Here is a 12830-nt window from a genome sequence, read left to right as displayed (position 1 = left end):
CTTTCCCTTGCGCCGCCCCCATACCTCCATCTTTCGGACTTTCGTCCTCTGCCTACAGTCTGGCGCCGCAAGTCTAGGACGACATCAACCCAACACATCTCATGCTCACTGAGCTTCCTACTATGGATCAATCGCCAGATGGTATCTCTCCAGGGAGCGCTGAACTGGCCGTCACCGGTAATGGTACAGCTGCCTGCTCGGCCCCGGCCGACACCTGCTAACATGACTGCAGCTCCTACCAACCAAGCCGCCAAAACACAGTCCAAATTCCCTCCCCCAAAGACGGACAAGCCCCGACCACATGTTTGTGGCACCTGCGGCCGTTCATTCGCGAGACTGGAGCATCTTAAACGCCACGAACGCTCGCATACCAAGGAGAAGCCTTTTGAGTGCCAGGAGTGCAAAAGATGTTTCGCCCGTCGAGACCTGCTTCTGCGACACCAACAGAAGCTGCACTTCACGAACAACCCGTCCAGTCGACCGAAGAACAACAGGCGCGAGAGTACTAGCGGACCCGTCAACGGAGGCCGTGTGAGAAAAGGTTCAATAGCCAATGCTGGTACTGCCACTACAAATGCAGGGGGCAGACCTCGAGCAAACACACTCGGCCATTTGGATCTGGGATCCCTCGGATTGATGGGAGTCGTTCCGGTTGATGCACAAAGGCCCACCCATGCCAGTATGGCTCACCACCGCATGAGCATGAACAATCAACAGCGCCCCTCAAACTTGGACCTCAATGGTACAAACAGTATGACACATCCCGGGATGAATCAACAAGATGGTTTCGACCTTTCTCGTGTTGATACCCATACTTCTCACATAGATTTTGGCGAACCCTTGACGCACATCCATACGGCGCCGGCATATACAAGCATGCAACCAAGCGAGCTGGAACAACTCTTCACCCCAGGAGGAAATACAGTAAATCCTGCTCAATTGCACTTTGCTGCTTCGACAGCATCGCAGCCTGTTAATCTCCAAAATTTCCACATGAACCAATTCGATCTGTTCGGTCAAGGCGATGATTTTGCGTGGATGAGAGACTGGGATTCAGCACAAATGCAATCGCATACCAACAACGAGGCCATCGATCAGTCATCGCCATCACAATTCAGTACTGCTAGCCAGAGTGGTTATTCCGAGACTGTAGCCGATAATCCTTTCCATATCAATCTCTCCCAAGCTGGCTGGAATCCGAACGACATGCAGGCTCTAATGACTCCCGGTGCGCTCAACCTGGACATCCTTAGTACAGGCCTGCCATCTATTGATCCTCCATTGAACACAATTTCGCCGCAAAACTTGCATGATCCGTCTTCAACAAACGATCCCAAGTTGGACACTCTCATGATGCACTCTGGCGTGTCTGACTCACTAAGTGGCATGCATTTCAACCAATTTCAGCAACCAACCCTTTCCAATTTTGATTCCGACAGCCCTAGCATCTCATCGTCATCAGTACCAGACAGTGCGAGGCAAAGCTCCGTGACCTCCATCTCCACAGATTCCATCACAGATGCCACTCGTCAAGCCTTGCTCCAGAGTCTCTCACAACAATCCGCCTTCAGTCACAGAAAGTTCTCGCAGCCATCCGTTAGTTCGCCTCTATCGCCCAGACCCCAAGGACCGAATCTCCCTTCTACTGCCGATTTGCAGCGTTACATCAATGCGTATATCCAGTACTTCCACTCCCACCTACCGTTCCTTCACATACCCACATTATCTTTTGACTCGCCCGAATACACGATGAATCTTCGAAGCGCCGGCTCTCAGGTCTCGGCCAGCCATACTGGCGTAGTTGGTGGTGGCGGCTGCCTCATCCTCGCCATGGCTGCAATCGGCGCCTTGTATGAGTACGATCACCAGGCCTCAAAAGAGTTGTTCGACTCAGCGAAGAAGATGATTCAACTCTATCTCGAAGAGCGCCGCAAGGCCGACATGTCTGCAGCTGTCAATGGCGGGCAATACTTCAGCACGGAAAATTCTTCGCACAACACACCATTGTGGTTGGTCCAAGCGATGCTGCTGAATGTCATTTACGGTCACTACTGTGGTGACAAGACTGCAGCTGATATTGCGAGCAACCACTGCGCAGCATTAGTCAGTCTCGCCCGTGCTGCGGAACTAGCACATCCAGCCAGCAGCCACGAAAATTTCGGGGATATCAAAGACGAGAAGCCAGATGTTAACATGGAAGATGGTTCTTCGCCATTGAATGGCCACACAACTATCCATCTTCAGTGGTTGAAGTGGAAAGAAGTAGAAGAGCGCAAAAGGACGCTTTTCGCTATCTTCATACTCTCCAGTTTGCTTGTGATCGCATACAATCAGACACCAGCCATCACCAACTCAGAGATTCTCCTTGCGCTACCTTGCGATGAGGAGCTCTGGACAGCAGATAGTGCTCGAGAGTGGGCTGCCAGAGGCGGTGCTCAAGCAGCCGAATCCAGTGCCACACCATTTTCTGCAGCATTGAGTGATCTATTGACAGCCAATCAAAGACAACAAAACATGTATATCTACAACAGATACAGCCCCAATGGTGACTCGAATGGAGTGGGTAGCCAGCTCCGACCAAGCACCTTTGGATGCCTGATCTTGATCAATGCTCTTCACAACTACATCTGGGAGACAAGAAGCAGGCATATTGGACGCCAGTGGACAGCTCAAGAAACCGAGTCTATGGTGGCTCACATCGAGCCGGCGTTGAATGCGTGGCAAGCTGCATGGAAGGCCAATGATCGTCATAAGCTGCAGCGACCGAATCCTTTCGGTTTAGGTCCTTTGGCCGCTGACAGTATCCCTCTACTGGACTTGGCCTTTGTAAGGCTTTTCGTCAACCTTGGACGTTCGAAAGAGGCTTTCTGGCAGCGCGACTTTGAAGCCATGTCAGAAGAGCTAGCCTGTGGAATCGATATTGCACAGACAGGTTCACCTGATCACACATCAAACGGCTCGTCTGCAGACTCGCCAGGCTTCTTGCAAGGTGCTTATTCACACGGTCAAGCACAATCGTCGGGACAAAGCTCCAAGCGCGAACGCCATCTGCGGAAGGCGGCCTTCTATGCCGCTGATTCGCTTGTCATCTCGTCCAAATGCAATTTGACGTTCGCAGATTCTTCTGCTCATGAGCTACCCATCCAATCAGCTATATGCTTCCTCGACTGTGCCCAAGTGCTGGCCGAATGGGAGACCACTGTCCAGGAGCGCATTGGTCGATATGTTGGCGTGCTGGGTCAGGCAGATGTAGATTACGGTCAAGTGCCTGCCGTCATGCTGCTCGACACTGAAGACGTGGAGCTCTTGACCAAGATGGAAAGCATTTGTACTGTGATGGAGGAGAAGATGGCCATGCAAGCCAAGATGCTCGCTCACGAAATGGACACTCTAGATCCTAATAATTCCATGGGCATTCCATCGCCACTAGAAAGGCTCAATGGATTGTCGAAGTGCGGACTCGGCAGTAGAATCTTGCGCATGACTGCGCAGATGCTTGAGAAGGCAGCTGTTTGGCCTGGTAAGCCTTTTCACTTTGACTGCCCTGATCGAACATGTTGAAGCTAACTGATGGATTAGTGACCCACGTAATGGCTAGTGCCCTAGAAACACAAGCAGCCCATGCAGATCGCCGTGCCGAGTCTTCTGTCACTGCTGTGGCCTAGAACCCTTCATATTTTTTCCGAAGGAACTTACGAACCCGACCCACGAAGCGACGAACACCCCTTCTCTTCTATTCATTCGCTCCTCACCATGGTCTTTTCGTTGTCGGAAACACTGCTGTAATCACATCATCATGTATGCAAATGGGAAAATATTTTTGGCGTTTATTGGGAATCAGGGGGCAAGAGATGAGACAAAAAGAAGAGAGGTATCTCTGTGAATATCTGGCTGAAAGAGAGAATACGAAGCGAAAAAGTGGCATTTTGGAAACAGAAAAATCCCATCATATCACAACACACTCGCTTGCATTGGGACTTGGGACTTGGGACTTCAGGGACAAGAAAAAGGCGAATTTATGGATGTCTGAAATTCCTTTTGGTATTCTTTTTCATTCATCTCATTCGTATTGATACGTTCTCTCTTACCTTTTGCCTCAACAGTGCCATCTCCATGTGGTGTGAGATTAAGCTACCGGCGACATGGTGAGGATTGTGGTCTTCAACCAACACTGCTGTTCCTGCTCATGATGTCCACTTACTTGCTTGGAAAATAAGATTTGAGCAGAGTCTTGCTAGAACAAACCAACTTACCATATCTACTTGATCGTAAAGTCTATGTCTTGTTCCTTGATCGAGATCCCATCAATTGTGTTCCGAGCCACAAGGGTTCTTTATTGGACGCGTTGATGCACTCACCGAAGCAATCGCCGCAGTCTCTTTCTTGTTAAAAGAACTTACTCGGGCAACGAACAGAGTCATGTGCATATACTCAACTTCTAGAACTGCAATATTGCGAAAATCATTGTTGAGGTCGCATGACCAAGTATCCGTCTGGGAGAACTCGAGTCATTCAAAGTCGACATGTGAAGCCTGAAGCCTGAAACTTGATGCCTGAAGCCTAGAGGCATGAATATGATGCTTCTTGTTGCCCGAGTGAATTGGTTGCTTCTGCCATGGCAAGACGGGTCTGCGCAGAAAACACGACAGGCGCAAAGTCACAGCAGAGCACACTCATGCCATCAAAGTGTCACGACAGCGAAAAGCAAGTGCAGGCTAGACCTTCCAGAGCACCTGAGTGGGCAGAGGCTTATCTATGAGCAAGCTTATCTCCTCCAAGCTCCGGTGCGCTCTTTGTTGTGACAGCATCGAGTTCATGGACGTCACCCGTCGATAGCGGTGACTCAGTCGCTCATCAGAGTAAAGGAGGTCAGGGGTAATAGAGAACTTGATGAAAAAGCAGAAGGGGAGAAGAGTCATCAGGGCCGTCTCAGTCTTGTTGCAGTCGTGACCAAAGTCGTGATCTTGTGCCAAAAGAGCGGGTCGCCGCGACGATCAACGTGCTGCTCTGATTGCGGCTTCAATCTGCATTCGCAAGTTGCAGCCCATCCTACTTTCCCTACAACACGCCAAACTCCCTCGTATCTTGTCAATATACACCACTTTACTATCGCCTTACCGCTTGCTGCCTCCTGCATTTATTTCTTTCGCGTGTCCATCCTTTGTCGATAACGAGTACCCCGTTCTGCGGAGTCACAACCCAGCACCGTTCGATACAGGCTTCGCTGCCGACTGACTCGACCGCCATCTGACCCAACCGGCCTTCGTCCTCGTCTTTGCCTTATTCGCTTCTGTTATCACCTTCCTGGTCACTCAGCCTCTCGTCTTCAGTCGTCGACGTGCACTTACCGTCGACCCCTCGTTGACCCTGTATACCTCGACGCCATACCCCGAATCGCCAGCGTTCGCCCCTCCGTCGAACACCGCTTCCCCTCCCGCAGTCATCTTCGCGTCGTTCACTCCGGATCACACAGATGCATTGCTAGCCGCCCTGCTCCAGGCCCTTCAGTCCGATCACTGCCCTGCCGAGTTATTACAACATGGCGACACATCGCTCCTCCGCAGGACATGGTCGTCGCGAGGCCCAGGTGATCGAGGTCCCTGTTGGTGACTTCATCCGCAAGAATGAGATTGGCAAGGGCAGTTTTGCTACTGTCTATCTCGCCTCTCACAGGGTATGCAACTCAGATCTTCTGTCTTGACATGATCCTCATTACTAATTTGAATAACAGAAGCGCAAGTCGTACGCTGCTATCAAGTCAGTCGTCACAGGAAAGCTGACGGGAAAGTTGAGAGAGAATCTCAACTCCGAGATCAACATCCTGAGGAAGTTACAACACCCTCACATCGTCGCCTTGTTTGAATGTGTCGACACTCCGCAGCATATCCATTTGGTCATGGAGTACTGTCAAATGTCGGATCTGGCTGCTTTCATGAAGGGTAGAGCCCGGATTGCTACACTGCCTGAGACGCACGACATCTTCGACAGATACCCGAATGCGCCTAACGGCGGTTTGCATGAAGTCCTGGCCCGTCACTTCCTCAAGCAAATTGCCAGTGCACTTCAGTACCTGCGCAAATACAACTTGATTCATCGCGACATCAAACCGCAGAACTTGTTGCTTAACCCGCCTCCAACGTATATGCAGAATCAAAAGCCAGAGGACGTGCCCTTGGCAGCAAGCGAGAATTCACTAATTCCTGCTGTCGGTGTGGCTTCTCTGCCCATGCTGAAGCTTGCTGACTTTGGTTTCGCTCGTCACCTTGCCAGTACTTCCCTGGCCGAAACTCTTTGTGGCTCTCCTTTGTATATGGCCCCGGAAATCTTGGCTTATCAGAAGTACGATGCAAAGGCAGATCTGTGGTCCGTAGGTACTGTGGCCTACGAGATGGTGGCTGGAAGGCCTCCTTTCAAAGCAACAAATCACGTTGAGCTGCTTCGCAAGATCGATCAAGCACAGGACGTGATTCAGTTTCCTGCTGGATTGGTTGTTTCTCGGGAGTTCAAGGACACAATCAAATCTCTTCTGAAAAGACAGCCTACACAGCGCGTCAGCTTCGACCGATTCTTTGGAAGTTCCACAATCATAGGCGACATCCCTGACCTTGTCGAAATGGACAGACCCCGTGTTGCCGATGCGTCTGACTCTGACATCGCCATGTCCGCGCTGAGTCTACGTCTGCAGCAGCAGTCCATAAACAGTCCCGAGCAAGAGATCGACAATGTTGGCAGCGGACAAGCTGTGCGTGATCCGTTTTTAGGCGTGACTAGAAAGCCTACGGTTGCGACTGCCTCGCCAAGCGTAGAGCCTACCAAGAGACCCGAGATGCCCATCAACCGTCGACAGACCGAAGCAGCTATCCCTCCCTTGACAACTCAAGTTGAAGCGAAGCGTCATGCTGGCCAGATGGAGCAAAAGAGGCCACCACTGGTCCCGACCGCAACTGCTCCCTCGCGCCAAGAGCTGCAGCACGTAGCCCCCATCAACCAAGGCAGAGCGAACAATCCACGCTATGTTCCATCCCCGGTCTCCTCGGCTCCACAGACCTCGCCCATGCATGACAAGATGTCTCGAGAGTCGCGCGATACGAACACAGCTCATGACTTGACATTTGAGAAAGAGTACGTTATGGTTGAGAAGAAGGCAGTTGAAGTGAATGCTTTTGCCGATGAGCTCGCGGACCGCAACAGACAGCCGGAGAACCACACGAACGGCATGGCTCGTCGTGCAACGGCTCCGGTCGTGCCTGGCGCAAATGTCGTATCGAACGTGCTGAAGACAGTTTCTGGTAGACAAACAGGCACACTTCATGGTCGTCGTCCTTCTTTCGAGCAACGCGGTCAAACTCCCACACCCACAGACTACCTATCGCGAGCTTTGAGCGCAGCCAAGAATCGCATTGGCCAGGCAATCAACGGACAGCCACAGGGTATATCGCCGCCTCAAGGATACGCTGGCTTTCCTGCGTCTTCAGCACCCCCTCTGCAACTGGCTATCGGCGATGGAAGAAACTCACCGAGCAACGTTGACGAGGACACTCGATTGCTTCAGATCGTGGAAGAAGGCGCAACTCGCAGTGATGTGGTGTACGGATTTGCAGAAGTCAAGTACAGACAATTGCTTCCCGCAACTCCTTCGGCAGAAGACAGAACCACGATTCGCCAGATCAGTGCCTTGGAACAACCTCTCCACACTGGCGAGGACGCTGATAACCAAGATCTCACCCAGGTCGCCATCGTGGCAGTCGCAGAGGAAGCATTTGTTCTGTACGTCAAGGCCTTGGCCATCCTGGTAAAGACTATCAATCTCGTGAAGTACTGGTGGGATCGCCAGCGCAAGATGGACACTCCACCAGGATCACTTCCATCGAGACTCGGCGAAGTCAAGCAAAGTTCCTTCGAGATGAACAAGAAGATGAACAACGTCGTCCAGTGGGCTCGCACACGCTTCAATGAAAGCCTCGAGAAGTCCGAATTAGTTGGGCGCCGTTTGATCGAAGCTCAGAAGCAGCTCCCAGCTAGTCACCCAGGACATCCAAGCAATCATGGCCAGTTACAATCTTCAGGATCCGGCAATGCCTTGACCGCGGCTGTTGATCACATTCAATTGACTAGCGGTGTCACAGCCGAGAAACTGATGTTTGATCGCGCCGTCGAGATGAGTCGTGCTGCTGCTGTCAACGAGCTTGTGGGAACCGATTTTGCCGGCTGCGAGCTCAGTTACATCACATCGGTCATGCTACTGGAAGCCGTCCTCGAGAATGATGATGAGCCCCTGCTCTCAAAAGCAAGTACGCACAAGGCTAGAGCAGGTAATGCAAACACCACTATCAACGGCATGGATTCCGAAGACCGCGATGCAGTTCTCAAGTGTAAGTTCTGCAAGAATGATCTGGCCCTAATTTGTACTGACTCTTTCTGTCTAGTGATTGAAAGCACTCGCGGCAGACTTGATTGTCTTCGCCGTAAAATCAAGCAACAGAATGCGGCGAAACAGAACAACCCAACATCCACTACCAGGCCTATGGCAAGAACATCTTCGTCGCCAGGCACAGCTATTGGCACATCGCCGAGATAGATAATTACCTCCACTAAAGACCGGCTCTTTATACGCAAGCTATGAATCATGAGAAGGAGTATATTTGGTGTCTCTTTTCTTTTTCTTTTTCTTTTTCCTTCTCTTACTTTTACACATATCCGGAGGTCGCAACGCAAGAGAGCCCGGGTCGATGACGGCGCAACATTCAGGTAATTGTTTCGTTCAGGGGATTTCTGCATCAGTTTCATCATGCTGGTTTCATGGCGTATGGTCAGGAATGCAGGTCGGGAGCCCACGGGGGCAAGCAGTAATTAGGCGCTTACACAACAAGTGACAATGGCACTCTTTGCTTGATAGGCATCAGAGGAGAAGGATATGCGGGTCAATGGAACAAGACGATTCGGGTCAGTATACTTAGCATAAAGACCTAAACACGAATTTGTTACAACATGTTCGAGAAGACTTGTTGACGAAGCTCGTGCTGTTGTCAAGACTTAGGCGGCAGAGGTTAAGTGAGGTACGCGGCCAACGCTCGTATAGAAATTGCGACGCGAGGTGTCTGGCTCGTGCCCTCAACCTTGTGATAATTCAGAGAGGAGATCAGTTGCGATAGACGCAGCGTGAAGAAGACGATGAAAAGGCTTCTGGATCTCAGGTTTGACAAGAGCCAAAATTGGTCAAAGGTATCTGCAAGCACGTTGACAGAAGAAGGGGAGGTACAAGCAGTGTTCCTGCCAAGGGTAGAATACGGTGTTTCACCTTAGAAGGCCTCCGTCGCTCGAGCCTCCACAAGCTCAATCTCTTGCCGTCAACAATAATCTTGCTCGGTGGCCTGTTGCTTCCTCAGAAGGCCTCTTGTCCTGTTCATTCTCTGCCTCGCTGGTTGGAATCACCAAAGACTGCGCGCTTGGTGTGATCGTTTGTCAACACGACCGTTTCTGGGGAAAGGCCCTTGATTTACACCGACAGCGACACCCTCCTTTGTTTCGTCTCGGTCGACTAGCTGTGGTCGACACAAGTCTGCCATGACGAGTTTCGCGAATTCTTTTTGGTCGTTAGACCAAAGTTATGCAGGAGGTATGGTCATCCCAGTTCTTCGCATGCTCGTGCTAACTCGGCGACAGGCTTGGGAGTCCTCTTTGGCAAGCTCCAACAGGGCGTGCAGGAGAATCAGCAGGTCCTGACGATTGCGCGCATGCGAGCCGAAGCTGAAGATCTATACGGTCAGCGCCTGGGTGATATCGATGCTGCTACTTTGAAGATCGAGGGAGGATTCCAGAAAGATGATGGCGCCAGTGTCAAGAAGGTGTGTCGCCGAGTGCTCTGTTCTAGACGTTTGCAGAATAGACGGCTAATGCAGACAGGCATTCGAGGGTATGCGTTCCGAAATGAGCGAGGCTGCCAAAAACCACCGCAAGATAGCATCCAACATCCGCGAGCTCGTTGTAAGCCCTTTCGCGCGCTGGTGCGACGCCCACGCTGCCCGAGTTCAGAACTCCCAAGATGACCTGCAAGCACGTATCAAAGCCCATGATCGACAAGCCGATCACGTCCGAACCTACCGCAGTCAATACTACAACAAGTGCCGTCGAGTCGAGGATTTGGACGAAGAAGAGAAGCTGGCCTTCCAGGACCCCCAAAGTGAGGCTGCTCAAAGTCCTAAGCCTGCCTCGCAAATCCCAGTCGTCAAACTGTCTGAACCTGAAGAGGAGGATGAACCTGAGCCTATCGATATCGGTGATCAGACATACACCCCTGATCAAGTTAAGAAGATCCTCAACCATATGCTCGAGACCATCAAGCTGGGCGAGGCCAAGGTTCCTATTCTCGGCACATACCACAACGTTTCGACTGGAGCCGACATCACCGATTACATCCAGAAGCACATGAACGGAACCAGCGTCAGTTATGCCGAGCGCATCGGTCAGGACATGGTCAGCCATGGCTTCCTCAGACTAATCGGTAATGTTGGAAGCACCTTCGCAAACAGCAGCCGTATGAACTATCAGTGGCGCCCCAAGGTCTTCCAAATAACAGGCCTTCCTGAGAGACGAGGCATGGGCAGATCTGCTACTGTATCGTCTGTCAGTTCGATTCCGGATTCGCCTGTTGGTGCTGTTGGCGAACTCTTTTCCGGATGGAACCCTCTGAGCAACGCTCACCCTGGCGAAACGCCTGCAGCAAAATTGCGCAGAGAAGCTCGCGAGGCCGACGAGCGCTACAAAGCTGCTGTGAGAAAACTTGATGCACTTCGTTGCAACCTTGAGGAAGCCATGGTTGATCACCTCAAATTTATGGAGCGTTGCGAGCTCGACCGCCTAAAAGCCATCAAGAGCGTGATACTGGATTTCTCTGGAGCCATCAGCAATGTCATTCCTAGCTTGCAGAGCACAGTGGACAACATGATGCTTTTCCAGGAAACTGTTCAACCGCTGGGCGACTTGCGCTACCTTCTGGAGAACTACAGGACAGGTCCATTCGTGCCCAAAGTCACCATCTACGAGAACTACTACAACAACGTTGACGAGCAAACTTTCGGCATTGACATCGAAGCCCGCGCTCGTGCTGACAGAAAGCGTGTCCCTCTGATCGTCACCACTCTGCTTACCTTCCTCGACAACCATTACCCTGAGCTTGAAGGTGACGAGGCCCGTCGCAGCATCTGGCTTGTGGACGTTCCTCTGGCTGCTACTCATCATCTGCGAAACATTCTCAACACTGGCAAAGACACGGTCTCTCAAGACACCCTGGATCGCTACGAAATTCCAATCGTCGCGTCGGTTCTGAAGCTCTATCTGCTTGAGCTTCCCGATTCTCTGGTTTCAGCTCATGTCTACGAGATCATCAAAACGATCTACACAAGCACCGCGCCTAACACTTCTGAAAGTGCACGCATCTCTGTAATTCAGAGCACGCTCGGCCAACTCAGACTTGCAAACATTGCCACTTTGGATGCTATCACGACGCACTTCACGCGTCTGATCGAGCTGACATCGGCTGAAGAAGGATATATCTCGGCTCTTGCTACTACACTTGCGCCCTGTATTCTTCGCCCCAAGCAAGGAAACACCCTCTCATTGAATGAGAAGTTCAACTACAGACTTGTCCGTGATTTGTTTGCTCACAAAGACACTATCTTTGGAGAGCTCAAGCGTCAGTCCTCATTGACACACACAAACTCTGGCGCCTCTAGACCTCGTGCTATTAGTACCGACGAGAGCAGACGTCGTGAGCACATGGAAGAGCGTCAGCGGGCCATTATTGCTGCAGCTGAGACTCGTGGCCGTGCGTCCAGTCCCTTCAAGTCCACATTTGCCGGTCCTCTTGGATCTATGCACAAGCGAGATCGCAGCTCAGGCGCCGAGACACGATTCCCTGTTACTCCCTCCGCCGCAAGTACTCCCTCCGCTGACGCTCGCCATGTGAACCGTGGCAGTCTAGAGGTTCCTGGTTCTCCAAGTCGCGCACCCGTCCTGCTGCAGTCACCACCCAAGGGTAATGGAAAATCTGATTCTCTCCCATCTTCCTCCGATTCAGCAGTTTCAGGAGATACCGCCGCTCCTGTCACCCGTCAACGCAGTGACACTACCAATTCGGTAATCATGACTCCTGGTGCTCAGACAGAAGCTCCTGATTATCTCGCCCACGCTCAAAGCCAGCAGCACGATGAAGAGGCTGGTAGTGATGCGGACTCTATAGCACCTGAACCGAGCTCAGGTATCAGCAACAACCGTCAATCTGTCGAGGTCGAAAAGCGCAACTCTCTCAATCGATCAATGGGACGTGTTGCTCGTAAGGGTACTGCAAGCAGTTTATCTCGTCAAAGTCTGATTGGCAAGCGGGAGAGTGTCGGTAGCGTAGGCACTTCATCGTCTGGCGCCGCAACCGCAGCTGCAGCTGCGCCCGCTGCCGATTTCGTTGACAGCCCTGTTGACGTTGCAGAGCGCCCAGAAGAGGCATTGAGCCACCGCGGTGTCGAGCTCGTTGACAAACCTATGGATGATGACTAGGAATGATCTCCAAAAACCTTGAAACGAACTGAAACGTGCACACGAGCGTTTTGCTGGGCCTCTTTTGTTGTCCTTGTTAGAAATGTTGTTTATTCTTCACTGATTTACCTTTCATGGTTTTGTCACCTTTCTCTTCTATTTCTCCACAGGATATCCACAGCGAGAGTTGTTCACATACCATAGGCGCGCTTGCTTTCTTGACCAGTCAATTAGATTTGCAATTCTTCATCTTCACATGTGCACTCCTTATGAGCAAATAAATGACTATGACGTAGCGAACG

At 51.5% G+C, this 12830-nt stretch overlaps 3 protein-coding genes across 3 annotated transcripts; all 3 read left to right on the top strand.

Moving 5' to 3' along the window:
• Positions 1 to 222: 222 nt before the first annotated feature.
• On the top strand, positions 223 to 3665 carry M437DRAFT_44413 (uncharacterized protein; the record flags this gene model as incomplete). Its single annotated transcript, XM_041020897.1, has 2 exons — positions 223 to 3520; positions 3580 to 3665. The coding sequence occupies 2 exons, from the start codon at positions 223 to 225 to the stop codon at positions 3663 to 3665; spliced, it is 3384 nt and encodes a 1127-aa protein (XP_040881908.1).
• Positions 3666 to 5539: 1874 nt separating this feature from the next.
• Positions 5540 to 8578, top strand: M437DRAFT_44371 (kinase-like protein; the record flags this gene model as incomplete). Its single annotated transcript, XM_041020892.1, has 4 exons — positions 5540 to 5674; positions 5732 to 6671; positions 6714 to 8372; positions 8427 to 8578. The coding sequence occupies 4 exons, from the start codon at positions 5540 to 5542 to the stop codon at positions 8576 to 8578; spliced, it is 2886 nt and encodes a 961-aa protein (XP_040881907.1).
• Positions 8579 to 9564: 986 nt separating this feature from the next.
• Positions 9565 to 12549, top strand: M437DRAFT_64500 (uncharacterized protein; the record flags this gene model as incomplete). Its single annotated transcript, XM_041024434.1, has 3 exons — positions 9565 to 9616; positions 9664 to 9845; positions 9904 to 12549. 3 exons carry the CDS (start codon positions 9565 to 9567, stop codon positions 12547 to 12549), a joined length of 2880 nt encoding a protein of 959 aa, XP_040881906.1.
• Positions 12550 to 12830: the final 281 nt, after the last annotated feature.

This window comes from Aureobasidium melanogenum (genome assembly GCF_000721775.1).
Source record: "Aureobasidium melanogenum CBS 110374 unplaced genomic scaffold scaffold_5, whole genome shotgun sequence".
NCBI classification, from domain to species: domain Eukaryota; kingdom Fungi; phylum Ascomycota; class Dothideomycetes; order Dothideales; family Saccotheciaceae; genus Aureobasidium; species Aureobasidium melanogenum.
This window is presented reverse-complemented; position numbering and strand designations above follow the sequence as displayed.